Genomic DNA, 25,632 nt, shown 5'->3' with positions numbered 1-25,632 from the left:
ACCTGAGAAAAATCCAACCAGGAAGTTTGACCTCACATGGTTGTAGTCATTTCAAATGATGTTCTATCTAAACTACAGTGTCTGTGATGTCATATTGCACTTCCTAAGGCTTCCACTAGATGTCAGTCATTAGAACCTTGTTTGAGGCTTCTACAATGCAATTTGATTGAATAATACCCGGAACAGTAAGTGGTCGACCTGGTGTCATTGACCTACCTCGTGCGTGCTCACGCAGGGCTAGCCATTTTTATTTTTCTTCTGTAATGAATCTGCTATTGTCCGGTTGGAATATTATCGAAATTCTACGTTAAAAACACCCTAAAGATTGATTGTGAACATGGTTTGACATGTTTCTACAAACGCTGAGGGAACTTTATAACTTTTCGTCGACGGTGGATAGATGCATTTTGGAATGGTGATCTGGACGCGCTATCAAAACTGATTTATTTCGACATAAATTATGGACTTTATCGAACAAATGAACATTTCTTGTGGAAGTGGGAGCCCTTCCGAGTGCATTCAGCCGTGGCTCAGCAAAGGTAAGATAATATTTTTAACATATTTCAGCGTTTTGTGGATGCCGTGGCTGGACGGCTAACTGAATAGCTTGGGGCTCAGTACTCAGAATATTGAACAATGTGCTTTCTCCGTAAAGTTATTTTGAAATCTGACAAAGCGTTTGCATAAAGGAATAGTTAATCTATACTTCTTTAATTAATTGTTATATATTTTGTCAACATTTATGATGAGTATTTCTGTAAATTATGGTGCACATTCACCGGAACTTTTGGGGTGAATACATTTTCTGAACGTCACGCGCCAATGTACAATGGGTTTTTTGGATATAAATATGAACTTGATGGAACAAAAAATGCATGTATTGTCTAACATAATGTCCTAGGAGTGTCATCTGATGAAGATCGTCAAAGGTTAGTGCATAATTTTAGCTGTTTTTTGTGCTTTTGGACGGCTACCCTTGCTTGGAAAATGGCCGTGTTGTTTTTTTGCTGTGGTGGTATCCTAACATAATCTAATGTTTTGCTTTCACTGTAAAGCCTTTTTGAAATCGGACAACGTGGTTGGATTCAGGAGAAGTGTATCTTTAAAATGGTGTAAAATAGTTGTATGTTTGAGAATTTAATTGTGGTATTTTAGTTGTTTTTGTATTTTGCGCCATGCGATCCCATTGGCTGTTGGCCAGGGGTTCCGCTGGCGGATCGGGGTTCCGCTTGCGGAACGCCTAGATGTAAGAAGTTAAAGAGAAGTTTATCTTTAATCCTATGTAAAACACTCGTATCTTTAATCAATGTTTATGATGTGTATTTCTGTAAATTGATGTGCTCATTCACCAGCGGTTTTGGAGGAAAAACATTTCTGAACATTACGCGCCAATGTAAAATGGGTTTTTTGGATAACAATATGAACTTTATCGAACAAAACATACATGTATTGTGTAACATTGAGTCCTGGGAGTGACATCTGAAGAAGATCGTCAAAGGTTAGTGATTAATTTTAGCTGTATTTCTGGTTTTTGTGACACCTCTCCTTGCTTGGAAAATGGCTGTGTGGTTTTTCTTGTCTAGGCGCTGTCCTAACATAATCTAATGGTATGCTTTCGCCGTAAAGCCTTTTTGAAATCGGACACTGTGGTTGGATTAACAAGAAGTTTATCTTTAAAATGGTGTATAATACTTGTATGTTGGAGAAATTAGAATTTTGAGATTTTTGTTGTTTTGAATTTGGCGCCCTGCTATTTCACTGGCTGTTGGCGAGGGGTTCCGCTAGCGTCTTTTTGCAACAGGTTAAAGTCATGCCCCATTCCATCCTTGACTTTTCCTAAATAAATCTATATAACACACTGTGGTTGTTAGAATAAAATATCACAAACAGAACTGGAGTTATGACCAGTTTTAGAAGGGGAATGTCATTTTTTGAATGGTTTTCCCCCAATGCCACTCCTTCTCCCGACAGTAGGGCCTGCTCCGCTCCTTATCAACTGGGCTCCTGCCGTGCCCAGTTGATAATCACACCAATAATTGCCTCGAAACTGAACCTAAACTAATTTCACACATATAACAACAGATTAAATAAATTAAGTAAAGTATGATGGGGGATAAAGGGGGAGAATGGGTGAGTTGATGAGAGAGGGGAAGCGAACGATGCATAATTATGTAATCACCAATTGTGAATGAAGAACAGGGATTGCCATTCTATTGTATTAGTATATTCTAGTGATAATCTCAAAATGGTATTTACCCTATATCAGTCCACCAAATCCACGCAGTTTTATCAGTCTACTCTGGCCAACTTAGAGTACATACACAGTGAGAGCGTGCAGAATTTACAACGGCCAGAAGACCAAGACGAATGGATGCACATGCTGCGTTAGCGTTGCTACAAAATCCAAATGAAAACGACTCAGATGGTGGGGAAGAAATTAACCATGACATCTCTGATGATTACTCTTCGGATTCTGAGCCTCAGTCTGAAACTACACCTAAGACATCAAAAAAGCCAAAACAGTGCGCACTAAACAGGTGCCCGTGCCACCACCAAATGAAACTGTAGTGGAACGGTGAGACAGGAGAAAGGAAGAGATGGCAATGCTAAGAGCCCATTATGAGCACAAAATGTAATCGCTGAGAGAACAGACCTTATATCTCAAGAAAAAACCAACATCAGCAATGCACTCACAAGCTTTTGTTGTGGCATGGACATGCTCCAACTAATGCCATTGCATGAAGAAGCACACCATGTAACCACGAGCTGACAATAATTGACTATTTTTGACGGCTGTCATAGCAACACTTAAATTAATTATAATTCCATTAAGCTTTTGTGTTGATTTTCTTGAAACTGAAATACTTGCTCTCCATCCTTCTGTCTATTACCCTACCTATCTTACATTTTAGTCATTTAGCAGACACTCTTATCCAGAGCGACTTACAGTAGTGAATACATACATTTCATTTTCATTTCATGCATTTTTTTTTTTGTACTGGGGCTCCGTGGGAATCGAACCCACAACCCTGGCGTTGCACACACCATGCTCTACCAACTGAGCCACAGGGAAGGCCATCTTCTTCACTTTTTCTCCCCCACCACCAACCCCTCACCCTCTGCGATGGCGTCCATGAGCAGTCTCTCGCCGAGCGGCACCTGGGGCATGTCAGCCCGGAACAGGTTCCGGGAGTTGGGGCCCCCCGGCAGCATGATCTCCTGGCCCCCTGTCACCTCGGCTAGGTCCGAGAACAGGGTGACTCGCTCCTGGAGCAGCTCTAGCACCTCCCGGTCCTTCTGCTGGATGTCCGCTGGAAGGAGAGATGAAGGTAGAGAAAGGAAGATTGAAGGGATGGGGGCGGAAAGAGATGGAGTAAAGAGAAAGAGGGAAAGAGTAGAGAGAAAGAGGGAAGGAAAGGGAGAAAGAGAGGGAAAGAGGAAGGGGAGAGAGGGAAAACCTGACATGATGCTCCTCAAGACCTCAACTTAAAAGCGGGGGGCAATCATATTCACACTGAATTTCTTCAGCCTCCTGAGGTGCGACAAGAGGCGCGACAATGCCTTTACCAAGGTGTCGGTGTGGTTGGACCATTTCAGGTCATCAGTGATGTTCACGCCAAGGAACTTGACGCTTTTGGCCCTCTCTATTGCGGCCCTGTCGATGTGGATGGGGGTGTGCTCTCTCTTCGGTCTCCGCCAGGGCTCTAGACTCCTCCCTGTCTCGTAATTTTTGGTAATCAGGCCTACCACGGGAGAATTTTCTTCAGATTTCCTTTGTTGAATTTCCCAACTACAACAAATGCGGCCTCAGGATATGTGGTTTCCAGTTTGCTCAAAGTCCTGTATAGCTCCTTGAGTGCCACCGTGGTGTCGGCTTGAGGGGGGATATAAACGGCCATGACAAAAACCGGCAAAATCGGCATTTGATGGAGAGGTATTCCAGATGGGGAGAGCAAAAGGTTTTCATTTTTTATACGTGGCCACAATCACACCATGAGTTATTAATCATGAAACATACACGTCCACCTTTGCTTTTCCCGGAGAGTTCTTTCTTCCTGTCCGCACGATATACGGATAAGCAAACAGACTGTGTGGACGGAGAAGGTGTAGCTGGGGAGAACCATGTCTCTGTAAGACAAATTGTGTTACAACCTCTTGTGTCCTTCTGGAAGGAGATCCTCACCCTGAGCTCGTCTACCTTATTGTCCAGAGACTGTATATTAGCAAGTAATATACTCTGAAGCAGTGGGTGGTTTGCCCTTCTACGGAGACTGACTAGAACGACAGCTCTCCTAGCTCTCCTTCGGCGGCATCTTTTTGGTAAATCGCCCGGGATGAATGGGGCTGCGTTGTGTAACCCAAACAAAGGGTTCAGGTCTGGGAAGTCAAATTTGTGGTCCAGAAGTTCTTGTCAGTTATAGGAAATTATACCATAAATGTTCTGAGCAAATAAAATAAGAAATAATACAAAAAACGAAATAGTGCAAAGTTGGACCTAGAAATAGGGCTGCCGTGTCTGTCCGCGCAATCTTGCCATCTCTACATTACATATTGATCTGTATGATTGTGTGTGTGTGTGTTCATTGCTGACCTTTCAGTCGTCTCAGAAGGGCCTTGTCTTCAGTCTCTATGAGTGGGAACTCTTCCCTGGAAGGACAACTGCAGAGACAGAATTTTTTTTGAGTGTATGGGCAGGCAGGCAGGCAGGCAGGCAGGCAGGCAGGCAGGCAGGCAGGCTGTCTGTCTGTCTGTCTGTCTGTACGTACCTCCTGACAGTGTGTTGTATGAGGCGTATCCAGGTGTTCTTGTCATCTTTCGAGGCAGCATGGACCTCATACATCTCCGGAGGAGAGGAGTCACTGATGAGGAAGAGCCCTCGCTCCTGATTGGCTATCTCCCTAATCATGAGGTTCTGCAGGGAGAGGACCGGAGACTTGTCCTGCAAAGAGGGAGAGAGGAGAGAAAGAAGGAGAGCTGCTATATTCCCTGACTTCCCCATACGGTATATTAAATTGTGACAAAAAAAGTCTATATACGCACACAAGTGTTTTTTGTTTGTCATTGTGAGAGAGAGTGTAAACGTGTGTGTTTGTACTTACTAGACAAGGGAAGATGAACCTCTGGTCTTTCTCCTGTAGGAACACTAGGATGTCTGTCATCAGCAGGACCTGCACATCTAAACACACACGCATGCACACGCACACAAAATAAAAACCTCCTTTAAAACATGGTTAAACAACATGTTTTGGGGATGGTTCCATCACCTACAAACTTCTGTGACAAATTAAGCTAGTGGAGGCTGGTTTCCATGTGTTTGACACTGTTAATACATCCATTCCACTCAAGCCATTACAAATAGCCCGTCCTCAGCCATACATACAGACACACACACACACACACCTTTGAGCCTGGACCCAGGGGTTTTCCAGAGCAGCATTCCCTCATGGATGAGTCTCCTGCGGAGCAACTCTCCTCCTCTGAACAGGCCACCGTCCCTCACCTTGGCCTCGGCGCGAGGGTCCAGCCTGGCCCGGATCTCCTGCAGCCTCTGGGTCCGCTCAAGCTCCATCACCTGGACAGCAGGGTCATGTTCATTAGGCACTGAATGGAAGCAAATGGACTGAAACAGGGAGGGACTACCTGGACTTGTCCAATGAGAATTATTCATTTACATGCCCTAATGCAGTGGTTCCCAAACTGTGGCGGGTACGAGGGGTCGGCAGGGGGGGTGGGGGTCCCGCCCTCCTAAAAATGTAATAATATACACTATATATACACCAAAGTATGTGGCCACCCCATCAAATTAGTTGATTCAGCTATTTCAGCCACACCTGTTGCTGACAGCAAAGTGTATAAAATAGAGCACATCGCCATGCAATCTCCATAGACAAACATTGGAAGTAGAATAGCCTTACTGAAGATCTTAGTGACTGCCAACGTGGCACCGTCATAGGATGCCACATTTCCAACATGTCAAATTTCTGCCCTGCTACAGCTGTCCTAGTCAACTGTAAGTGCTGTTATTTTGAAGTGGAAACATCTAGGAGCAACAACGGCTCAGCCGCGAAGTGGTAGGCCACACAAGCTCACAGAACGGGACCGCCGAGTTCTGTATAACGTCAGCACAAGAACTGTTTTGTGCGAGCTTCATGAAATGGGTTTCCATAGCCGAGCTTCCGCACACAAGCCTAAGATCACCATGTGCAATGCCAAGTGTCGGCTGGAGTGGTGTAAAGCTCGCCGCCATTGGACTCTGGAGCAGTGGAAACGCGTTCTCTGGATTGATTAATCACGCTTCACCATCTGGCAGTCCGAAGGACGAATCTGGGTTTGGCAGGAGAATGCTACCTGCCCCAATGTATAGTGCCAACTGTAAAGTTTGGTGGAGTAGGAATAATGGTCTGAGGCTGTTTTTCATGGTTTGGGCTAGGCCCCTTAGTTCCAGTAACACTTTTCTTTGCACCCCATGACAAAATGTGTAGAATTGCTGGAAATAAGCTTTAAACCTGCAAAATTCTCTCCACCAACAAGAGGGGTGTGAACAGCTTGTGCCCATAGAAATAGACATGGTGCAGGATGTTCCCCAATGCTGGAAGGGCCCCCCCGAGTGAAAAAGTTTGGGAACCCCTGCCCTAATGAACACAAACCTGGTTCACAATAGTGTCAGTGTGCAATGTATTTTCTGCACTGTGTAATTGCCACTTTCTCATGGACATAGTAAAAGGACGGGTTCATAGATAGTGTGGCAAGTCAAAATGGCGTCCTTTAATTTAATCTGACTAACAGGTGTTAGTTCATGTCAGAATTGATCTCAGTAATAACCCGAGTAAATCAAACTATAAACGGATTAATAGAGGAGTAAAGCACCTGCTGGTCCACTGAGGTGAGTAGCTCCCTGATCTGAGTCAGAGACTGGGTCAGACAGGAGGCCTCCTCTTCATTGTCTGGTTAAGGGAGCGAGAAAGAGAGAGGGTTATAAGGGGGCTAGACATTATTAGTAGTGCTGTTTTTTACCATGCTCCGTCATTGCCTTTAAAGACCCTGTGCTTTTAGTTAGTTCTGAGGAACCTCGTCTCATGATATAAAAAGCTGGCATAGTTTGGCTACATTTTTGATACCCCACGTTATATTTAGCTTCCCCCAACAATATATTTTATTCTAATGTGAGCATGACTTATCACCCTCGCCCTGGTTCCACTTGCTTTATTCACGGGGTCTTGTTCTCACCCTTGGTGTTGTCAAGGATACGCTGGATGAGTACGGGGTACTTGGTGATGCGCTGAGTGACCAACAGGATGCACTCCTGGACGCCATGGCGACGCAACAGGTGACCGCGACACACCCGCTGAACAGAGAGCGGGAAAGAGATTAAAGTTGAGAGACAGAGGGAGAGAAAGTGAGAGAGAAAGATAGAGTTAGTGTGAAAGAGAGCACGAGAGAGTGAGAGGGAAAGAAGAGTGAAACAGCAGGAGAAAGGAAGACATGAATATGAACAAGACAAAAAGAGGTGAGGAAAAACAGGAAAAGCGGCAAACAGAAGGATGGATGGAAAACAACAAATATTTGTGTTTTGTAATGCAATCAAGAGCAAATCATTTTTTTCACTGGAATTCTGCAGATATCAATTGATATGAATGATACACCCTCAAAACTAGCATGAAGAGCTTTAAATCTAAATGAGAGATAAAACATACCATTTACAATAGAAAAAGTACATGCACACAAACGTTTCCATTGGCCTATTTTTCTTTCTCTGTGCCCCCTCTCTCTCTCTCTGCTAAGGAATACTAAACTACCAAATAGCATGATCATCACAAGTAATGTGTTCCGGAACTCCAATTTGAGCAGCAGCAGCTGAAAAATGAGCTCCTACAAATATTGAAATTTACATGGTTTTTAGAGTGAAGTACATCGGAAAAAAGCAAAAGAAAACTGCAAGACTGAATAGGAGAAAAAACAAGCAACAAACAAAGAAGATAGGCTTTTGAAAAAATAACTATTTTTCATAAAATTGTAGTTATCTTAGCAAGCTGAATTGTTTACCAGTTGCTAAGCAGTTGCTAGGGACTCTTTTGGAAGAAGCTAGCTAGCTAACGAAGAACAACAAAGAATATCTAGTTAACAGAAGAAAAGAAAGAGAAAATCAGGACAGAAGAAAAAGGATATCAAAGTGAAACAGTTCTCTAAAGACACAGGAGACAATAATACAAGAAACAACACTTCTGTAGCTTGTCAACTATGTGTCTGTCTATCCCTGTTCTCTCCTCTCTGCACAGGCCATACAAACGCTTCACACCGCGTGGCCGCTGCCACTCTAACCTGGTGGTCCCAGCGCGCACGACCCACGTGGAGTTCCAGGTCTCCGGCAGCCTCTGGAACTGCCGGTCTGCAGCCAACAAGGCTTAGTTCATCTCAGCCTATGCTACCCTCCAGTCCCTAGACTTCCTGGCGCTGACGGAAACATGGATTACCACAGATAACACTGCTACTCCTACTGCTCTCTCTTCGTCTGCCCACGTGTTCTCGCATACCCCTAGAGCATCGAGCCAGCGGGGTGGTGGCACTGGAATCCTCATCTCTCCCAAGTGGACATTCTCTCTTTCTCCCCTGACCCATCTGTCTATCTCCTCATTTGAATTCCATGCTGTCACAGTTACCAGCCCTTTCAAGCTTAACATCCTTATCATTTATCGCCCTCCAGGTTCCCTTGGAGAGTTCATCAATGAGCTTGACGCCTTGATAAGTTCCTTTCCTGAGGATGGCTCACCTCTCACAGTTCTGGGTGACTTTAACCTCCCCACGTCTACCTTTGACTCATTCCTCTCTGCCTCCTTCTTTCCACTCCTCTCCTCTTTTGACCTCACCCTCTCACCTTCCCCCCCTACTCACAAGGCAGGCAATACGCTTGACCTCATCTTTACTAGATGCTGTTCTTCCACTAATCTCATTGCAACTCCCCTCCAAATCTCCGACCACTACCTTGTATCCTTTTCCCTCTTGCTCTCATCCAACACTTCTCACTCTGCCCCTACTCGGATGGTATTGCGCCGTCCCAACCTTCGCTCTCTCTCTCCCGCTACTCTCTCCTCTTCCATCCTATCATCTCTTCCCTCTGCTCAAACCTTCTCCAACCTATCTCCTGATTCTGCCTCCTCAACCCTCCTCAACCCTCCTCTCCTCCCTTTCTGCATCCTTTGATTTTCTCTGTCCCCTATCCTCCAGGCCGGCTCGGTCCTCCCCTCCTGCTCCGTGGCTCGACGACTCACTACGAGCTCACAGAACAAGGCTCCGGGCAGCCGAGCGGAAATGGAGGAAAACTCGCCTCCCTGCGGACCTGGCATCCTTTCACTCACTCCTCTCTACATTCTCCTCTTCTGTCTCTGCTGCTAAAGCCACTTTCTACCACTCTAAATTCCAAGCATCTGCCTCTAACCCTAGGAAGCTCTTTGTAACCTTCTCCTCCATCCTGAATCCTCCTCCCCCTCCCCCCCCCTCCTCCCTCTCTGCGGATGACTTCGTCAACCATTTTGAAAAGAAGGTTGACGATATCCGATCCTCGTTTGCTAAGTCAAACGACACCGCTGGTCCTGCTCACACTGCCCTACCCTGTGCTTTGACCTCTTTCTCCCCTCTCTCTCCAGATGAAATCTCGCGTCTTCTCCAGACCATTTCCGGAGACCTTCTCCCCTTCCTCACCTCGCTCATCAACTCATCCTTGACCGCTGGCTACGTCCCTTCCGTCTTCAAGAGAGCGAGAGTTGCACCCCTTCTGAAAAAACCTACACTCGATCCCTCCGATGTCAACAACTACAGACCAGTATCCCTTCTTTCTTTTCTCTCCAAAACTCTTGAACGTGCCGTCCTTGGCCAGCTCTCCTGCTATCTCTCTCAGAATGACCTTCTTGATCCTAATCAGTCAGGTTTCAAGACTGGGCATTCAACTGAGACTGCTCTTCTCTGTGTCACGGAGGCTCTCCGCACTGCTAAAGCTAACTCTCTCTCCTCTGCTCTCATCCTTCTAGACCTATCTGCTGCCTTTGATACTGTGAACCATCAGATCCTCCTCTCCACCCTCTCCGAGTTGGGCATCTCCGGCGCGGCCCACGCTTGGATTGCGTCCTACCTGACAGGTCGCTCCTACCAGGTGGCGTGGCGAGAATCTGTCTCCGCACCATGCGCTCTCACCACTGGTGTCCCCCAGGGCTCTGTTCTAGGCCCTCTCCTATTCTCGCTATACACCAAGTCACTTGGCTCTGTCATATCCTCACATGGTCTCTCCTATCATTGCTATGCAGACGACACACAATTAATCTTCTCCTTTCCCCCTTCTGATAACCAGGCGGCGAATCGCATCTCTGCATGTCTGTCAGACATATCAGTGTGGATGACGGATCACCAGCTCAAGCTGAACCTCGGCAAGACGGAGCTGCTCTTCCTCCCGGGGAAGGACTGCCCGTTCCATGATCTCGCCATCACGGTTGACAACTCCCTTGTGTCCTCCTCCCAGAGTGCTAAGAACCTTGGCGTGATCCTGGACAACACCCTGTCGTTCTCCACTAACATCAAGGCGGTGACCCGATCCTGTAGGTTCATGCTCTACAACATTCGCAGAGTACGACCCTGCCTCACACAGGAAGCGGCGCAGGTCCTAATCCAGGCACTTGTCATCTCCCGTCTGGATTACTGCAACTCGCTGTTGGCTGGGCTCCCCTGCCTGTGCCATTAAACCCCTACAACTCATCCAGAACGCCGCAGCCCGTCTGGTGTTCAACCTTCCCAAGTTCTCTCACGTCACCCCGCTCCTCCGCTCTCTCCACTGGCTTCCAGTTGAAGCTCGCATCCGCTACAAGACCATGGTGATTGCCTACGGAGTTGTGAAGGGAACGGCACCTCCATACCTTCAGGCTCTGATCAGGCCCTACACCCAAACAAGGGCACTGCGTTCATCCACTACTGGCCTGCTGGCCCCCCTACCTCTGAGGAAGCACAGTTCCCGCTCAGCCCAGTCAAAACTGTTCGCTGCTCTGGCACCCCAATGGTGGAACAAGCTCCCTCACGACGCCAGGACAGCGGAGTCAATCACCACCTTCCGGAGACACCTGAAACCCCACCTCTTTAAGGAATACCTAGGATAGGATAAAGTAATCCTTCTAACCCCCCCTTAAAAGATTTAGATGCACTATTGTAAAGTGGTTGTTCCACTGGATATCATAAGGTGAATGCACCATTTTGTAAGTCGCTCTGGATAAGAGCGTCTGCTAAATGACTTAAATGTAAATGTAAATGTAAGTAAGACTTCAGTAGTGGTGACAAAATTTGTGGGTTTATATATTTTTTTACATAAACACAAAAGCTCTCCCTCGGTCTCAGTTGTTCACTCTATCCCCATCTCAATTCAATGTTTTTATTGACATGAAATACATTCTGTAAATATTGCCAAAACATTCCGGAAAAGTTTCAGAAGTAAAAAATGTCAAAGTCACATCATGTTTTTCTCTCTCTCCCTCGGTCTTACCCGTATGAAGTACTGGAACCTCTTGTCTTTGGCCAGCAGCTCCTTGTACAGCTTGACAGCCTTCAGGTGGCGGCTGCAGAACTCAGCGTAGGTCTTCCTCATCTCGTCAGCACACTGGCCCGAGAACTGAGAGAAACAGTCAATCAATCAAATCAAATCTACTTAAAGTACCCTAGCCTAGATCCCAAAGACCAATCAAAAGCAGAGTGGCTAAGATAAACTCCCTAGAAGGAAGTAACCGTGAGATGAACCAGGGGAGGACCATACTCCTCTGTTTGTACAGTGTAGTTAAGATTACGTATGACAAAGGCCAGATAGTTTCTCAGGTCTTGCAAAGAATGAATGATCCACTAGGATGGTAAATGTATAGATCACATATTTTATAATTATTTTTACTTAACCTTTATTTAACTAGGCAAGTCAGTTACATAAGGCAGTGGGTATAATGTCCATGTCTTTCTACCTGTTCCAGTAGCACATCTCCCAGCTGATGGATAGTGAAGTTGTAGGTGCTGCCAGGCTGTAGGCTGTGGTTGCGCCGGGTGAGCAGTTGTGCCAGGAAGCGGGCATGTATGGCGGTGAGACGGTCTAGGCAGGGGAAGATGGCGTGCACCACGCCCGGCTCAAGCTGCACCTCCTCCAGCATGCCCTGGCGGAACACCCTCTCCATGATGCGCAGCGTCCGCACATGGTGCAGCTCTGTCTGGATCAACTCTGAGGAAGACAGAAACGCAAAGAGAGAGTCGATCATGTAACACCTTGCGAAAGAACATTCATATTTTTCTCTGTTCATAACCTGCCAGAAACACGTAGAACACACATGACAATTTGGGAGGACGCACAGGGTCAGCTGCACCCCTGGAGCTATGTCGGGGTTAGGTACCTTGCTCAAGGGCACAACAGTAGTGGATTGTGGCCATGATCTGAAACAAGTAGCACCCTCCCCAGTTGCCACTTTTTCGTTGTCCAGCCCATCATGGCCTTTTCACCACAAAGGGAAAGAGGTTCAAATACATGTCACTGCTCTCACCATAGATGACGTCCTGCCGCTTGATGATGTCTTTGCGATGCGTCTGCAGGTAGCCCGAGTCCACCGCCATGCTCCATGAGTCCGCCTCAAAATCCCGCCCCTCAATCTCCATTTCCTCCAGCATGGAGGTGTAGTACTCTTCCCCTGAGAGAGGAAAACATTCATCCAGCGTTAACAACAAACAAACAACAAACAAAAACAGACCATCAATGCCTCAAATGTTCAGTTCTAAAGTCGCTCCTGACAATCTCTCATTTTTTCTTATCACTTTGAAGGTAGACATGGACATGACAGTTGCCAATATACCTTTTAGGTTCTTACCCCAAATCCCTGAGGCTTTCCCTACGTAATGGATGCAACCTTGTCCCAGACACAAAGACTTGCATAAGCTACACAATCTGTGCACCTAGACTTAAGATCAATAGCAAATACAGAGCACAAATGTCCCACATTCAATCCCAAGAAGGCACAACCACATCACTGTCTTACCCTCATCGTTGAGCGACTCCATGGACATGGCTCTGTTCCTGAAGTTGAGCGAGTCTGTGGACTGGGACAGGATCCTGCGCAGCCCCAAGGGAGAGTCATCATTCAGGTTCCTATGTAGAGGCATGGACGAGGACACACACACAGACAAAAACACACATATATATACACATGCACCAAGAAACATGTATATTATACACATGCAGGTACAGTATACACACACAGAAACCAACAACATAAATATGCATGAGCACACAGAAAAAAACGAGAAAAAAAAACGGTGATATAGATACAAATCACACAGAGGACAAGCAGAGACGAAACACACGCACACCCATCCATGCATTGGGATACACAGAGACACACATGATTACAATGGTACAAAACACACCAATGTACGAGCCACTGTGAATATTACCACTCATGCTTATGTCCTGAGACACACACAGAGATGAGGCATATGCCATGTGTAGATAAACATGTTAGTTCACACATTCAGTAGACTGGAATCTGCAATTGCTCCTCTATCACCAACTGCTGGCAGTTATTATACATGTCTGAACCTTGTAAAATCAAACCAAAACCGATAAAACACCACACACAGCATTTCGAAAGTATTCCGACTCCAGCCTTACTCTAAAATTGATAAAAATTTGTTCCCCCCCCATCAATCTACACACAACACCCCATAATGACAGTTTAGATTATTTTGCAAATGTGTATTTAAAAAAATTACTGAAATATAACATTTACATAAGTATTCAGACCCTTTACTCAGTACTTTGTTGAAGCACCTTTGCCAGCAATTACAGCCTCAAGTCTTCTTGCGTATGACGCTACAAGCTTGGCACGGCTGTATTTGGGGAGTTTCTCCCATTCGTTTGGATGGGGAGCGTAGCTGCACAGCTATTTTCAGGTTTCTCCAGAGATGTTCGGGCTCTGGCTGGGACATTCAGTGACTTGTCCCGAAGCCACTCCTGCATTGTCTTGGCTGTCATGTGCCTTTCACTAAGGAGTGGCTTCCATAAAGGCCTGATTGGTGGAGTGCGGCAGAGATGGTTGTCCTTCTGGAAGGATTTCCCATCTGCACAGAGGAACTCTGGAGCTCTGGCAGTGTGACCATCGGGTTCTTGGTCACTTGCCTGACCAAGGCCCTTCTCGCTCGTTTGCTCAATTTGTCCGGGCAGCCAGCTCTAAGAAGAGTCTTGGTGGTTCCAAACTTCTTCCATTTAAGAATGATGGAGGCCACTGTGTTCTTTGGTACTCTTCCCCAGATCTGTGCCTAGACACTATCCTTTCTCGGAGCTCTACAGACAATTCCTTCGACCTCATGGCTTGGTTTTTGCTCTGACATGCACTGTCAACTATGGGACCTTATATAGACAGGTGTGTGCCTTTCCAAATCATGTCCAATCAATTGAATTGACCACAGGTGGCCTCCAATCAAGTTGTAGAAACATCTCAAGAATGATCCAAGGAAATAGGATGCACCTGAGCTCAATTTCTTGTCTCATAGCAAAGGGTCTGGATACTTAAAAAACATACCTTATTTACATAACTTTTAACATTTGCAAGAATTTCTACAAACCTCTTTTTGCTTTGTCATTATGGGGTATTGTGTATAGATTGATGAGAAAAAAAGAATACATTTTAGAATAAGGCTGTAACACAACAAAATGTGGAAAACGGGAAGGGGTCTGAATACTTTCCGAATGCACTGTAACACAGACAGTGTGTGGGACTTTCATTTCTACTATGAAAAGTGTTTATGTGGCAGACATATAGGCATGATGTCACTATTAATGTCAATGACAAGATTGACTGAGGTTTCTCTCGTACACTGCCGGGGCTCACCCTGTAATGTTATTGGTGGAGACGCTCTTGGAGAGGGAAAGGCCGGAGCGTCCACGGCGCGAGCCCAGCAGGGATTGGCGGAGGTTGTCAGAGTGGTAGATGGCTGAGCTGGGGCGTTCCCTCATCATGGGGGCTAACAAGGAGTAGATATAGGAGGGGGAGAAGAGGAGTAGGAGGAAGAGGGGAAGGAAGAAGAGGGAAGAGTGGGAGGAGAAATATAGTGGAATAATGTAAAAGGAAAACTAAGTGGAAAAGGAGTCTCCACAGATGCAATTAAGGGGTTTAAAAGTGAAACCTGCTCAATTGCAAAACTGACATTGTTATTACATTCTAGTCCAATAGTGAAAAATAATTTTTCCTTTGCCTATGTAATAAAGAATTCGAAGTGTGTAGCGTGTGCCTACGTGCGCACGTTTGTGTGTTTGCATGTACTCACTTTTGGTACGAAGGGTCACGTTCTGCAGAGATGAGTTGTTCCTCATGAGAGCCATCTTCTGTTGCTGTGGTTACAGAATACAGTTTAATAATAAGTGCCGTGGTATATGATATTGCATACTTGTATATGTAGTAGAATAAGGTTGCAATATACAGATAGCATATCAAAAGGCAAATATCCATATATTACACAATTAATTAATGTGTATTTCTCGTGCAATTCCCATCATTTTGTGTGTCATGGAAAGGCACTAGTTTAATGTTTAAATTATATATTTAGTCAGTATTATCATCTCTTACCCTCTGTTTCATTTTGGCACAGTTGGGCAACGTGTCTCGACAGCGGTTGTGGATGGTGACACTACAAGCTGTGAGAAAAAGAAACACACGAGACTCACTCAACTACTTTCTCTCTCTCCTCTCAATGTCCCCCCTACCCTGTATTAATATTTTGTCCCTCATTCTGTTCCTCTATTTTGTCATATCGAATATGGAGACACTTTGAATATATGGTGAGCATCTCCCTCTTTCTCCCCCCTGCCTTGATTGTGGCCATTGTTTCAAATAAGTTTGACTTCCTGTACAGGGTTTGTGAACAGGAAGTAAGGGTTTAGATAACTGCCGGAGGGGAGGCGACCCAGGGGTGTTTTGGAACCCTCTAACCCAGTTCCACTGCCCCTCCACCGCCCACACTTAACACTTGTCTGACCTAAATCTGGACTTAAAGCCTAGTTAGTAGGCTTACACACTGAAAAAGGCAATCATGACTCCCTGTGAGATCTTTTAAGACAATATTTTGAGTGAAGACGGTTTTTGCTATTACTTATTCACCTGTTTGATTTGGTGCTGTGAAATCAAGCCAAACAAAGTTGTGAGTGTTCTAGCATCCATGGTATTCAGGACATTCTTCCCAACCCCTAAGTGTTACCGGGAACTAATTTCCATATTTCATAATTGAGTAATAGGAATTAGAACAACGCTGTAAGGCTAAAACAAAAAGAGTGACCTTTGATCTCTAACTCCCCCGCAAAATAGGAAGAGCCTCAAGGAACTGAGTTAGCGCCTGGCTACGTTAATGTGGGATATCAGAAAAGAGCTTGGTGCAGGGCCAGCACAGGTTGCACAGTTCTGACACAACACCGGGACTACTATCTGAACAGGGGAATGGAGTCCTGACACTACACAGGGTGTTTGTTATCTGTGACCAACCCTCTCTGTCTGGAAAACTGCATCAGGTTTGGTTGAGAAAGACAATGAAGAAATGCTACCCAGCAGAAAAAGCGAAGTAGGGGAGGTGCACCGGCTGACAGCATAACAGGAAAGGGAGTGTGTGTGTGACATGAGCAGGACTGTGTCTATATTTGTGTGTGAAATGTTTTGCCTGTGCGCATGACTGACACACCTTGGCAGGTTTTACATAAATGAATATGTATATTTGTGTGTGAACTGTGTCGCAAAATGTATTCCTAAAATGTACATATTTCAAAAAGAAATACTAAGCAAAAGATGCAAACCAAATGTATTCCAGCTCAATCTATTGTAAGTTAAATCAAATGTAATGAAAACACATTGAGCTACAGCTCTTCTAGGCCAATTTGGTTGTGATGACAGTGGAGAGGTGTTTTTGAGTGGGTGTGAAGCTCCCTCTCTCTCACCCATTATCTGACTCCATGGAGATCAATGTCCATAATCAAACTATTTTAACGAAATTGATCGTCACATTATAGTTTATTACTGTGTTGTAGTTTGTTTGGACAGTTAACCGGTTTAACAGAGAGGTAACCGTTTGATTTGGTTGGAAAGAAATGGTATAGATTGTTCCCTTTGGTAGTGCCCCGATATTCTGCCACTACAGAGTGACGTGACAATGTATGTCCTGATAAATGATGCTGCATTATTTTAAAGCATCTTAGGGTTTTAGAGGTACAGGATATGGTATGTTTTTGAGGTGCTTTTGTGGTTTGCTGAGGTACTCTTTTTGTGTAGCTGAGGCCTGTATCTGAAGGATGTGGTGGGTAGGCAAGGCTTACTTGGGCAGTTAAGGGACACTATAGAGGGGTGCTGTGTGTGTGTGGTAGTAGTTGTATTAGTAGTGGTAGTAGCATTAGCATTAGTATTACTCACTGGGGCAGCTGAGGGCCTCCTTGGCAGTGATGCTTTTGTTGCATGCTGAACAGAGGGTGGTTCCCGACACGGTGAGGGAGGTGAAGAGGTGCCCGTTGCTGTAGCGCGCCTCCCTGTCCCGTGCCTCTTTCTCCCTCTCCCTCATGCGCTCTTTCTCCTTATTCTGGGAGTAAATTCAAAAGAGGAGAGAAGCAGAATGCACTGATTACATACAATGGCACCGTTGACATGAGGTGGACAGGTCAGAGCCTTTTGTCTGTTGTCATCCAGCACAGGAAGTAGACAGGGAAGGCTTCCTCTTTTGTGGCTAAATTGGGCAGGGTGAGCTGTTGCTAGGGCAACAGCAGCAAAAGAGGGACTTCACGAGACTTGATTCCCTGTGTATTAGATCAGTATGTATGGGTATGTCTCAAAACCAAAATGTCACTGTAAAAGTAAGAGCATTTACAAGACCGGTCAGAATTTTCTGACAGCGATGACCAGCAGAGGATGTTAATATGAGAGAGAGAAAGAAAGATGACTCCAGCATGTTACACAACATAGGCCTATAATGAAACAATAGACGTGGGTTTTCACGGTTTTTCTCCACCACCTTACTCACTACCTCCCACTCTCTCGTCCTTCTGTCTCTTTTCTCGTTTGGAGGATGCTATTGAAAATAAATTTGGAGGATGCCTTGTGACGATCACATGAACTTTGCAATAAAAAAGGAACTCACGGTAGCCAGAATGACTGTACAACATTCTATAAAATCAAATACTCTGTAGTTTTCCATAATAACAATATTTTCAAGTGGTAAATATCTAGACAATGACCGTCATGGTGTTTTCCACCATCTCATAGCCCACACAGCACTAACACACCTGATACATTTTCTGGTTGACAAAACAAGACTTAATGAGTAGATTATTTGTCACATCAGGTTGAATTGTGTGTTAGGGTTTGGCTGGAACAAAAATGTGGGTTGAGGGGACAGGATTGGAGAAACACTGCTCTGAATCCATCCAGAGACTACTTCTACAGTTTAGTTTTTTTATTTATATAGGTTTATCTCATTGAGATAAATGTATTTTGCAAGAGTGACCCGTTCAAAATAGCAGCAGTCGACATAGTGATGTTCAAAAGTTAACATTTACCAATACTACCTTTGCATTTTCGCATCATCACCTCAGACTTTGATATGCTGGAACAGGTCTTTGAAACCTCTACATCTGTATTGTCCCTAATTGCTGGTCAAAGTTTGTGCACTTGTTTTAAGGTCAAATGTTATTTTGATGCAGCTATGCAAAGCACTAACATTTTTACAGGAAAACGACAAGAACTATACCAACGAAGTTTAGAATGAGTAATTTCTGATGCGTCAGAGGCAAGAGCACACTTCCTCTCTCCCTTTTTGCACGCTCCTCTTCTCTCAATATACGGCCTAGTGCTGTAGAATTGGCTTAGGTGCTAATGTGAGCAATACATCAGGGAGTGAAATAGATGGTGTGTGATGGAGACAGGCAGCTATAGTTGTCCTCCCTATAAACGCTGTTTTAACTGAAGTTAGTTTGTGCTCTCATTAAAAGGTGTCAGGAGCATAACACTGAGAAAGTCATGGGATTATGGGCAGATTCATTTTATACTCTTCCACCTGTTTACTTCACTGAGTCACTGATAAACACACAAAGTATGTTCCACACCTCTATGTGTGCGTTTCCTAGAATATCCATGTGCCCTATGTGTTGGTATGTGCGGTGGCATAAAATATGCGTGTGCATGTATGTGTGTGTTTATCCTCCAGATTAAGGACTGATCTGTAATTGCTGTGTGGATTGAGGTGGCCCTGTAACCTGGTTTCTTTCCTCTGGAGGGATGCTGGGGCAAAGCAGAGCCTGAGGTGGATTTAAGTTTAGTCTCCCTGAACGACAAAAAGATAACGAGGAGTCAGTCTAATATTGGCCAGTGTGTGTGTGTGTGTGTGATATATATATACACACGTATGTGTATATGTGTGTGTGTGTGTGTGTGTGTGTGTGTGTGTAGTGTGTGTGAGAGAGAGTGTGGCTGTCTCTGGATCAGGTTCTGATGTGACATTTTCTTTATACCTTCAACCTGACACACAGCTCTGTAACGCACCAGGTCATTGCGCTCCACGGGAAGTCATATGCTCCATCTCTCCCTCCCTCCGTCTCACACACACGCACCATCTTTCTCCATCCATCCCTCTCTTTCTCACTCACTCTCCTTCCCTCTCACTTTATTTCTAACTCTCGAGCTTTGTCCTTCGCCCTCGGCCCTCTCGTTTGAACACATTGCCGCCTACAGTTTCCCCTGTGTGCTATAGATTGCAATAGCTCCCTCCCACCTCCCTCCTGTGCTGTAGGAAGTATTCCTATTTCATTTGGTTAAGTTCAACACAACCACCGACCATACATACCGGTAGCAATACCAATTAAAATAATAAAATACAGAATCACATAGTGACGATGATGGTTTTTACTCTGGTCACTAATTTCACCTGGAACGTTACCATTTTATCAGGGTTCGAATTACAAGAGTGTAGGAGTGCTAGGGACTATCAAAGCAAATAAGAGCCCGTAAAGGTTTTAAAACATCAACAGCGGGGGTTGTAATAAGCGTTTCAGTAAAAATATTGACTTTGATATACTAGGGCAGTGTTTCTCAACCTTTATTAGGGACAGACCTGGGTTCAGATGGTATTAGTTTTTTCCCCAAATACTTAAATCGCTTGACCTTGCCTGGTGCAAAGAAACCAAAAGAATACTCCCAAAAGTGCAAACCCCACCCATATGGCACTCCAAGCAGCCTCTGTAAAACACTCAAAAGTATTTAAGAGAAAACAAATACTATTTAAACTAAGGTCTGATTAGTGTAATGGAGTCGGTGTAATTTGAACTGAGGATACCAGCAAAATAACTGGAAGCATAGGTGTGTCCTGAATTTGAGGTGACCATGCAAAGCCTCTAACTGTCCAGTTTGTAATAGTGTATGAGTGCCCAATAGATTTGGTGGCACTGACCCCAATACTATGTTCATGTTCAATAAATATGCAAAAGGAATACACAGGCATACATGTGCGCACATACACCCCAATGTAGGAAAGTTATGTATATATGGCGCTGGCAAGCCAAGGTTCTCTGCCATCTACTGTGCCTGAGAAAACAGATGATATCACACCAACAGAGTGGCATTTCCATGGCAACCATTGCTGTAGTGAAACACACACTGAGCACAAATGCATGTAGTCCTCCCTTACACACAAGATCACTACATTAACAAAACTAAGGGCGCATTCAGTCCTCACTCCCTGAAACCAGCACGCACACACAAATACATAATTCGATACTGATATTGCATACAGGATCTCAATAAAATCAAACATCCACACATGCAACCCTAGACCAGCGCTGTCCAGGAGAGCAGAATTACTCATTGAATCAGTACCTGCTGTATCAGTCGAATAGGAGAGGAAGGCAAAATGGTACACACAACATGTCATATTTTAATATTGCATACTTGCATGATAAGAGCATGATGCACTGTTGGTTTGTTGTTGTAGCCTGCTATGTATGGTGTATAACGTCCATATGTACAGTGAAAAAACTAACAAATACTGTACAGATAGTGTAAGCTTTCTGATTGGAAGAAGCATCTAAACAAAAATGGCAAAACTTCCAACATAAGTTATTTTAGTCGTGTCCAGTGACCATGTTTGCTTTCCAGTATGTGGTAACACTTCTGGGTGCCGATGCGCAAAATAATGGCGCTTGGGGAATCATGACCAAACAGAAAAAGGTGATGAACAGTATACGTTTCCAGCATACCCAGACCAGTTCTCACCATACAGGCACATCATTGGAAAGCGCGTCGTTTGCTTTTATAAAGCATCTCCATTTTGCGCAAACTTCCTGAAAAAAATGCCTACGTGCTTCTGCAATGATGATCGCAATCTAAACGTTATTTTAACCAAATGTAAGATAATGTCTCCAATTCTAAAATGACATCTATAAGTTTAAAGTTTTATTAGTCGAAAAACGTGCTTGTTGCGTATTTCACTTTTCTTGTCAGAAGTTTGCCAGTAATAGTAAGCCTCAAAATACATCTACTCACCCGTAAACTAATCTCTCTCATTCTCTCTTGTCGAATTTTTGACAGATCCGCGACTCTGGACATGGTGAGAATCGGATCCTTTCCTCTCCAGTACGATAAATCCTTATAAAGGCAAACCGCTTGTAGCTGTCAAGCAGGTACTTCAAATATCCGCCTGTTTTGTTCTTCCCTGAGAGGTTAACGCTAAAGTAGTCATATGATTATATGGCTAGGGTAAATGGAATGTGTAATAGCCAAACTATTACGCCTTTACAAAATAGCGCGTTCAACTTCTCCAACGGTTCTGTCTCTGATGCTGCGTAAGAGGCGACTTTCTCATACGGGAAATTCAGTTGTTTTTTTGCACTTCAGATGATCCACCATCACGCCTACTGGAGGAGGTTTCATAGTTTCAGAACCACCCTCTCTTTCTCGCAATGATGTGGTACCACTCAATGCGCTGTGCTAGCACAGAGACAAAAATGGAAGGAAGTAAATCAAGAAAACTTTTGAGCTCTTTCTGGTACTACAAAGATTGAGGGAGAGGTCACTAAATGTAAAACACACATGCACAGATAAATGGACAAGCACAGGCTAATAATATTCCATAAATAGCCAGAAATCAAATATTCACAAATGTGTTTAAATAAGATGACAGCAACTTCACATGTAATAGCTGAAGAGCTTTGGAAAAGTGGAGAAATGCATTACCAATTTACACTGAGGGGACCACTTCCAATGATGTCATAATCAATGCCTTGTCAATTCATATGGACATGTTATATGAGTTGTAAATGCATTGTTGATAACAATCTCAAATTAAATTGTCATTCTTATTTAAACATTTTCTATGGAGGAATGTGGGTAGAAAATGGCGGCATAAACTTTGAAGCTGTAAGAAATGTAAAGTGGGTGGGGTGAGTGGGGAGTGGTAGCCAAAATGTAGGGACATTTTGAGGAGAGGCTAATGGTTACAGTCTCATGCAACGCTGCCTCAACATCGGTTGCCAACTCTATATGCCTGGATTGTGTTTATTAACCAAATGGAAGAAAACAGACCGAAACAGGGAGGGAGTACCTGGACTTGCCCAATAAGAAATATTGCATTTGGTTTTAAAACATTTTCCATTCCATGACCTAATGAACACAACCCAGCGCTTATATGGTTGGAGGAAGTATAATTAGTTTATAGTTCAAACTGGGCTTGAGTAGCTATTAGCTAACACCCAACAAACAAAGGGAGTATTTGACTGACTAGTGCTACTTGTCATGAAGTCCTTTGACACAATGGCACAATTTGTTTGAGAAGTGTTTGAAAAATGACAAATAGGGCTATTGGTGAATCGGGACTTCAGTCTGTTATAGCTTTTATACAGTACCTTTCAAAAGGTGAGGAAGCACTTTTCTTCATTCCTTCTTTCGGTTCTCTCAACTGTATCCATCTCATGGCATCTCTCCATTCTCTCAGCTGTTTACATTTAACTGTACCCCTCTGTCCATCTCTCCCCCAATTTCTCTCCTGGCTAATGATCAGTATATCAGCCCATTAGAAGGGTGGGAGTTAAAGAGGACAGATTGTGTGGAAGCCCGCCCACAACACAGCAGTTTCAGCACTGACTCTTTACTTATTTCCCATAAGATTCACGGCTTTGTTCATACTAAGCCGTATGCAGAACTTAACCGCAATAGTGACTAGGTCGGTTGGCGGAAATAAAAGTACAGGCTTTGTTGCCAGCAATAGCTTTCAGATATAAAGAAAAGCCGACAAAACATATTGGTTTTAAGGTGTATTTGACTCCCTCAAACAGTCGCTCTCTACCTTTCTCCTACTCTCTCCATCAGATTCCCATCCCAGTGTGCAAAATTTGGCACATGATATCTTAATGACAATTTTCTGGTTGGAAACTGGTTTTGTGATTGAGAAGACCATCTGGTTACAAATAAGTACAGACATATTTTTGATGATTAGATGAAGATGTGAAACTTTGGTCAGGATTTTTTTTAAGGAGTGGATGTCTAGATGTCCTATGGGTAGTGGACCATTCTTGATAAACATGGGAAACTTAAGTGTGAAAAACCCAGCAGCGTTGCAGTTCTTGACACAAACCGGTGCGCCTGGCACCTACTACCATATCCTGTTCAAAGTCAATTAAATATTTTGTCCTGCCCATTCACCCTCTGAATGGTACACAAACAAAAAACATTTGTCATAAGAAACTAGCTCCCTGGTATACAGAAAATACCCGAGCACTGAAGCAAGCTTCCAGAAAATTGGAACGGAATTGGAGCTACACCAAACTGGAAGTCTTCCGACTAGCTTGGAAAGACACTACCGTACAGTATCGAAAAGCCCTCACCGCTGGTCGATCATCCTATTTTCCAACTTAATTAAGGAGAATAAGAACAATCCAAAATTAATTTTTGATACTGTCGCAAAGCTAACTAAAAAACAGCATTCCCCAAGAGAGGATGGCTTTCACTTCAGCAGTGATAAATTCAAAAACTTCTTTAACGAAAAGATCATGATCATTAGAAAGCAAATTATGGACTCCTCTTTAAATCTGCGTATTTCTCCAAAGCTCAGTTGTCCTGAGTCTGCACAACACTGCCAGGACCTAGGATCAAGGGAGACACTCAAGTTTTTTAATACTATATCTCTTGACACATTGATGAAAATAGTCTTGACCTCTAAACCGTCAAGATGCATACTGGACCCTATTTCAACTAAACTACTGAAAGATCTGCTTCCTGTGCTTGGCCCTCCTATGTTGAACATAATAAATGGCCCCCTATCCCCCGACTAAAAGTGGCAGTAATAAAGCCTCTCTTGAAAAAGCCTAACCTTGACACAGAAAATATTAAAAAACGATTCGGCCTATATTGAATATTTTTTTTATTTTACTAGGCAAGTCAGTTAAGAACAAATTCTTATTTTCAATGACGGCCTAGGAACAGTGGGTTAACTGCCTTGTTCAGGGGCAGAACGACAGATTTGTACCTTGTCAGCTCGGGGATTCGATCTTGCAACCTTTCGGTTACTTGTCTAATGCTCTAACCACTAGGCTACGCTACCATTCCTCTCAAAACATGTTTAAAAAGCTGCCTTCCTGAAGACAAACAATGTATACGAAACGCTTCAGTCTGGTTTAGAGGTCGACCGATTATGATTTTTCAACGCCGATACCGATTATTGGAGGACCAAAAAAAGCCGATTAATCGGCCATTTAATATATATATATATATGTAATAATGACAATTACAACAATACTGAATGAACACTTATTTTAACTTAATATAATACATAAATACTATCAATTTAGCCTCAAATAAATAATGAAACATGTTCAATTTGGTTTAAATAATGCAAAAACAAAGTGTTGGAGAAGAAAGTAAAAGTGCAATATGTGCCATGTAAAAAAGCTAACGTTTAAGTTCCTTGCTCAGAACATGAGAACATATGAAAGCTGGTGGTTCCTTTTAACATGAGTCTTCAATATTCCCAGGTAAGAAGTTTTAGGTTGTAGTTATTATAGGACTATTTCTCTCTATAAGATTTGTATTTCATATACCTTTGACTATTGGATGTTCTTATAGGCACTTTAGTATTGCCAGTGTAACAGTATAGCTTCTGTCCCTCTCCTCGCTCCTACCTGGACTCGAACCAGGAACACATCAACAACAGCCACCCTCGAAGCAGCGTTACCCATGTAGAGCAAGGGGAACAACTACTCCAAGTCTCAGAGCGAGTGACGTTTGAAACGCTATTAGCGCGCACCCGTTAACTAGCTAGCCATTTCACATCGGTTACACCAGCCTAATCTTGGGAGTTGATAAGCTTGAAGTCATAAACAGCGCAATGCTTGAAGAATTGCGAAGAGCTGCTGGCAAATCGCACGAAGGTGCTGTTTGAATGAATGCTTACGAGCCTGCTGCTGCCTACCATCGCACAGTCAGACTGCTCTATCAAATCATAGACTTAATTATAACATAGTAACACACAGAAATACGAGCCTTTGGTCATTAATATGGTCGAATCCGGAAACTATCATTTCGAAAACGAAACGTTAATTATTTCAGTGAAATACGGAAGTGTTCC

The 25,632-nt window shown here is 43.9% G+C and overlaps 1 protein-coding gene across 3 annotated transcripts in view; it reads right to left on the bottom strand.

Annotated features, from left to right (window-relative positions):
- arhgef2a (Rho guanine nucleotide exchange factor (GEF) 2a) overlaps window positions 1–25,632 on the bottom strand; it is a 73,866-nt gene that overhangs the window by 16,961 nt on the left and 31,273 nt on the right. For 2 of the 3 annotated variants that reach the window (XM_014142254.2, XM_014142257.2), the window contains 15 exons: window positions 17,445–17,607; window positions 15,621–15,688; window positions 15,322–15,385; window positions 14,886–15,018; window positions 13,035–13,144; window positions 12,546–12,689; window positions 11,979–12,229; window positions 11,516–11,641; window positions 7,228–7,345; window positions 6,868–6,944; window positions 5,401–5,572; window positions 5,100–5,176; window positions 4,767–4,939; window positions 4,592–4,659; window positions 3,117–3,311 (listed from right to left, as the gene is read on the bottom strand). In XM_014142254.2, the coding sequence (XP_013997729.1) occupies window positions 3,117–3,311; window positions 4,592–4,659; window positions 4,767–4,939; window positions 5,100–5,176; window positions 5,401–5,572; window positions 6,868–6,944; window positions 7,228–7,345; window positions 11,516–11,641; window positions 11,979–12,229; window positions 12,546–12,689; window positions 13,035–13,144; window positions 14,886–15,018; window positions 15,322–15,385; window positions 15,621–15,688; window positions 17,445–17,607 (1,939 nt within the window). Of the gene's footprint in view, window positions 1–3,116; window positions 3,312–4,591; window positions 4,660–4,766; window positions 4,940–5,099; window positions 5,177–5,400; window positions 5,573–6,867; window positions 6,945–7,227; window positions 7,346–11,515; window positions 11,642–11,978; window positions 12,230–12,545; window positions 12,690–13,034; window positions 13,145–14,885; window positions 15,019–15,321; window positions 15,386–15,620; window positions 15,689–17,444; window positions 17,608–21,557; window positions 21,886–25,632 lie in introns of those variants that run through there. The other variant, XM_014142255.2, reaches the window with a different exon arrangement.

The sequence above is a fragment of the Salmo salar genome, chromosome ssa14 (genome assembly GCF_905237065.1).
Source record: "Salmo salar chromosome ssa14, Ssal_v3.1, whole genome shotgun sequence".
Lineage (NCBI taxonomy): Eukaryota > Metazoa > Chordata > Actinopteri > Salmoniformes > Salmonidae > Salmo > Salmo salar.
This window is presented reverse-complemented; position numbering and strand designations above follow the sequence as displayed.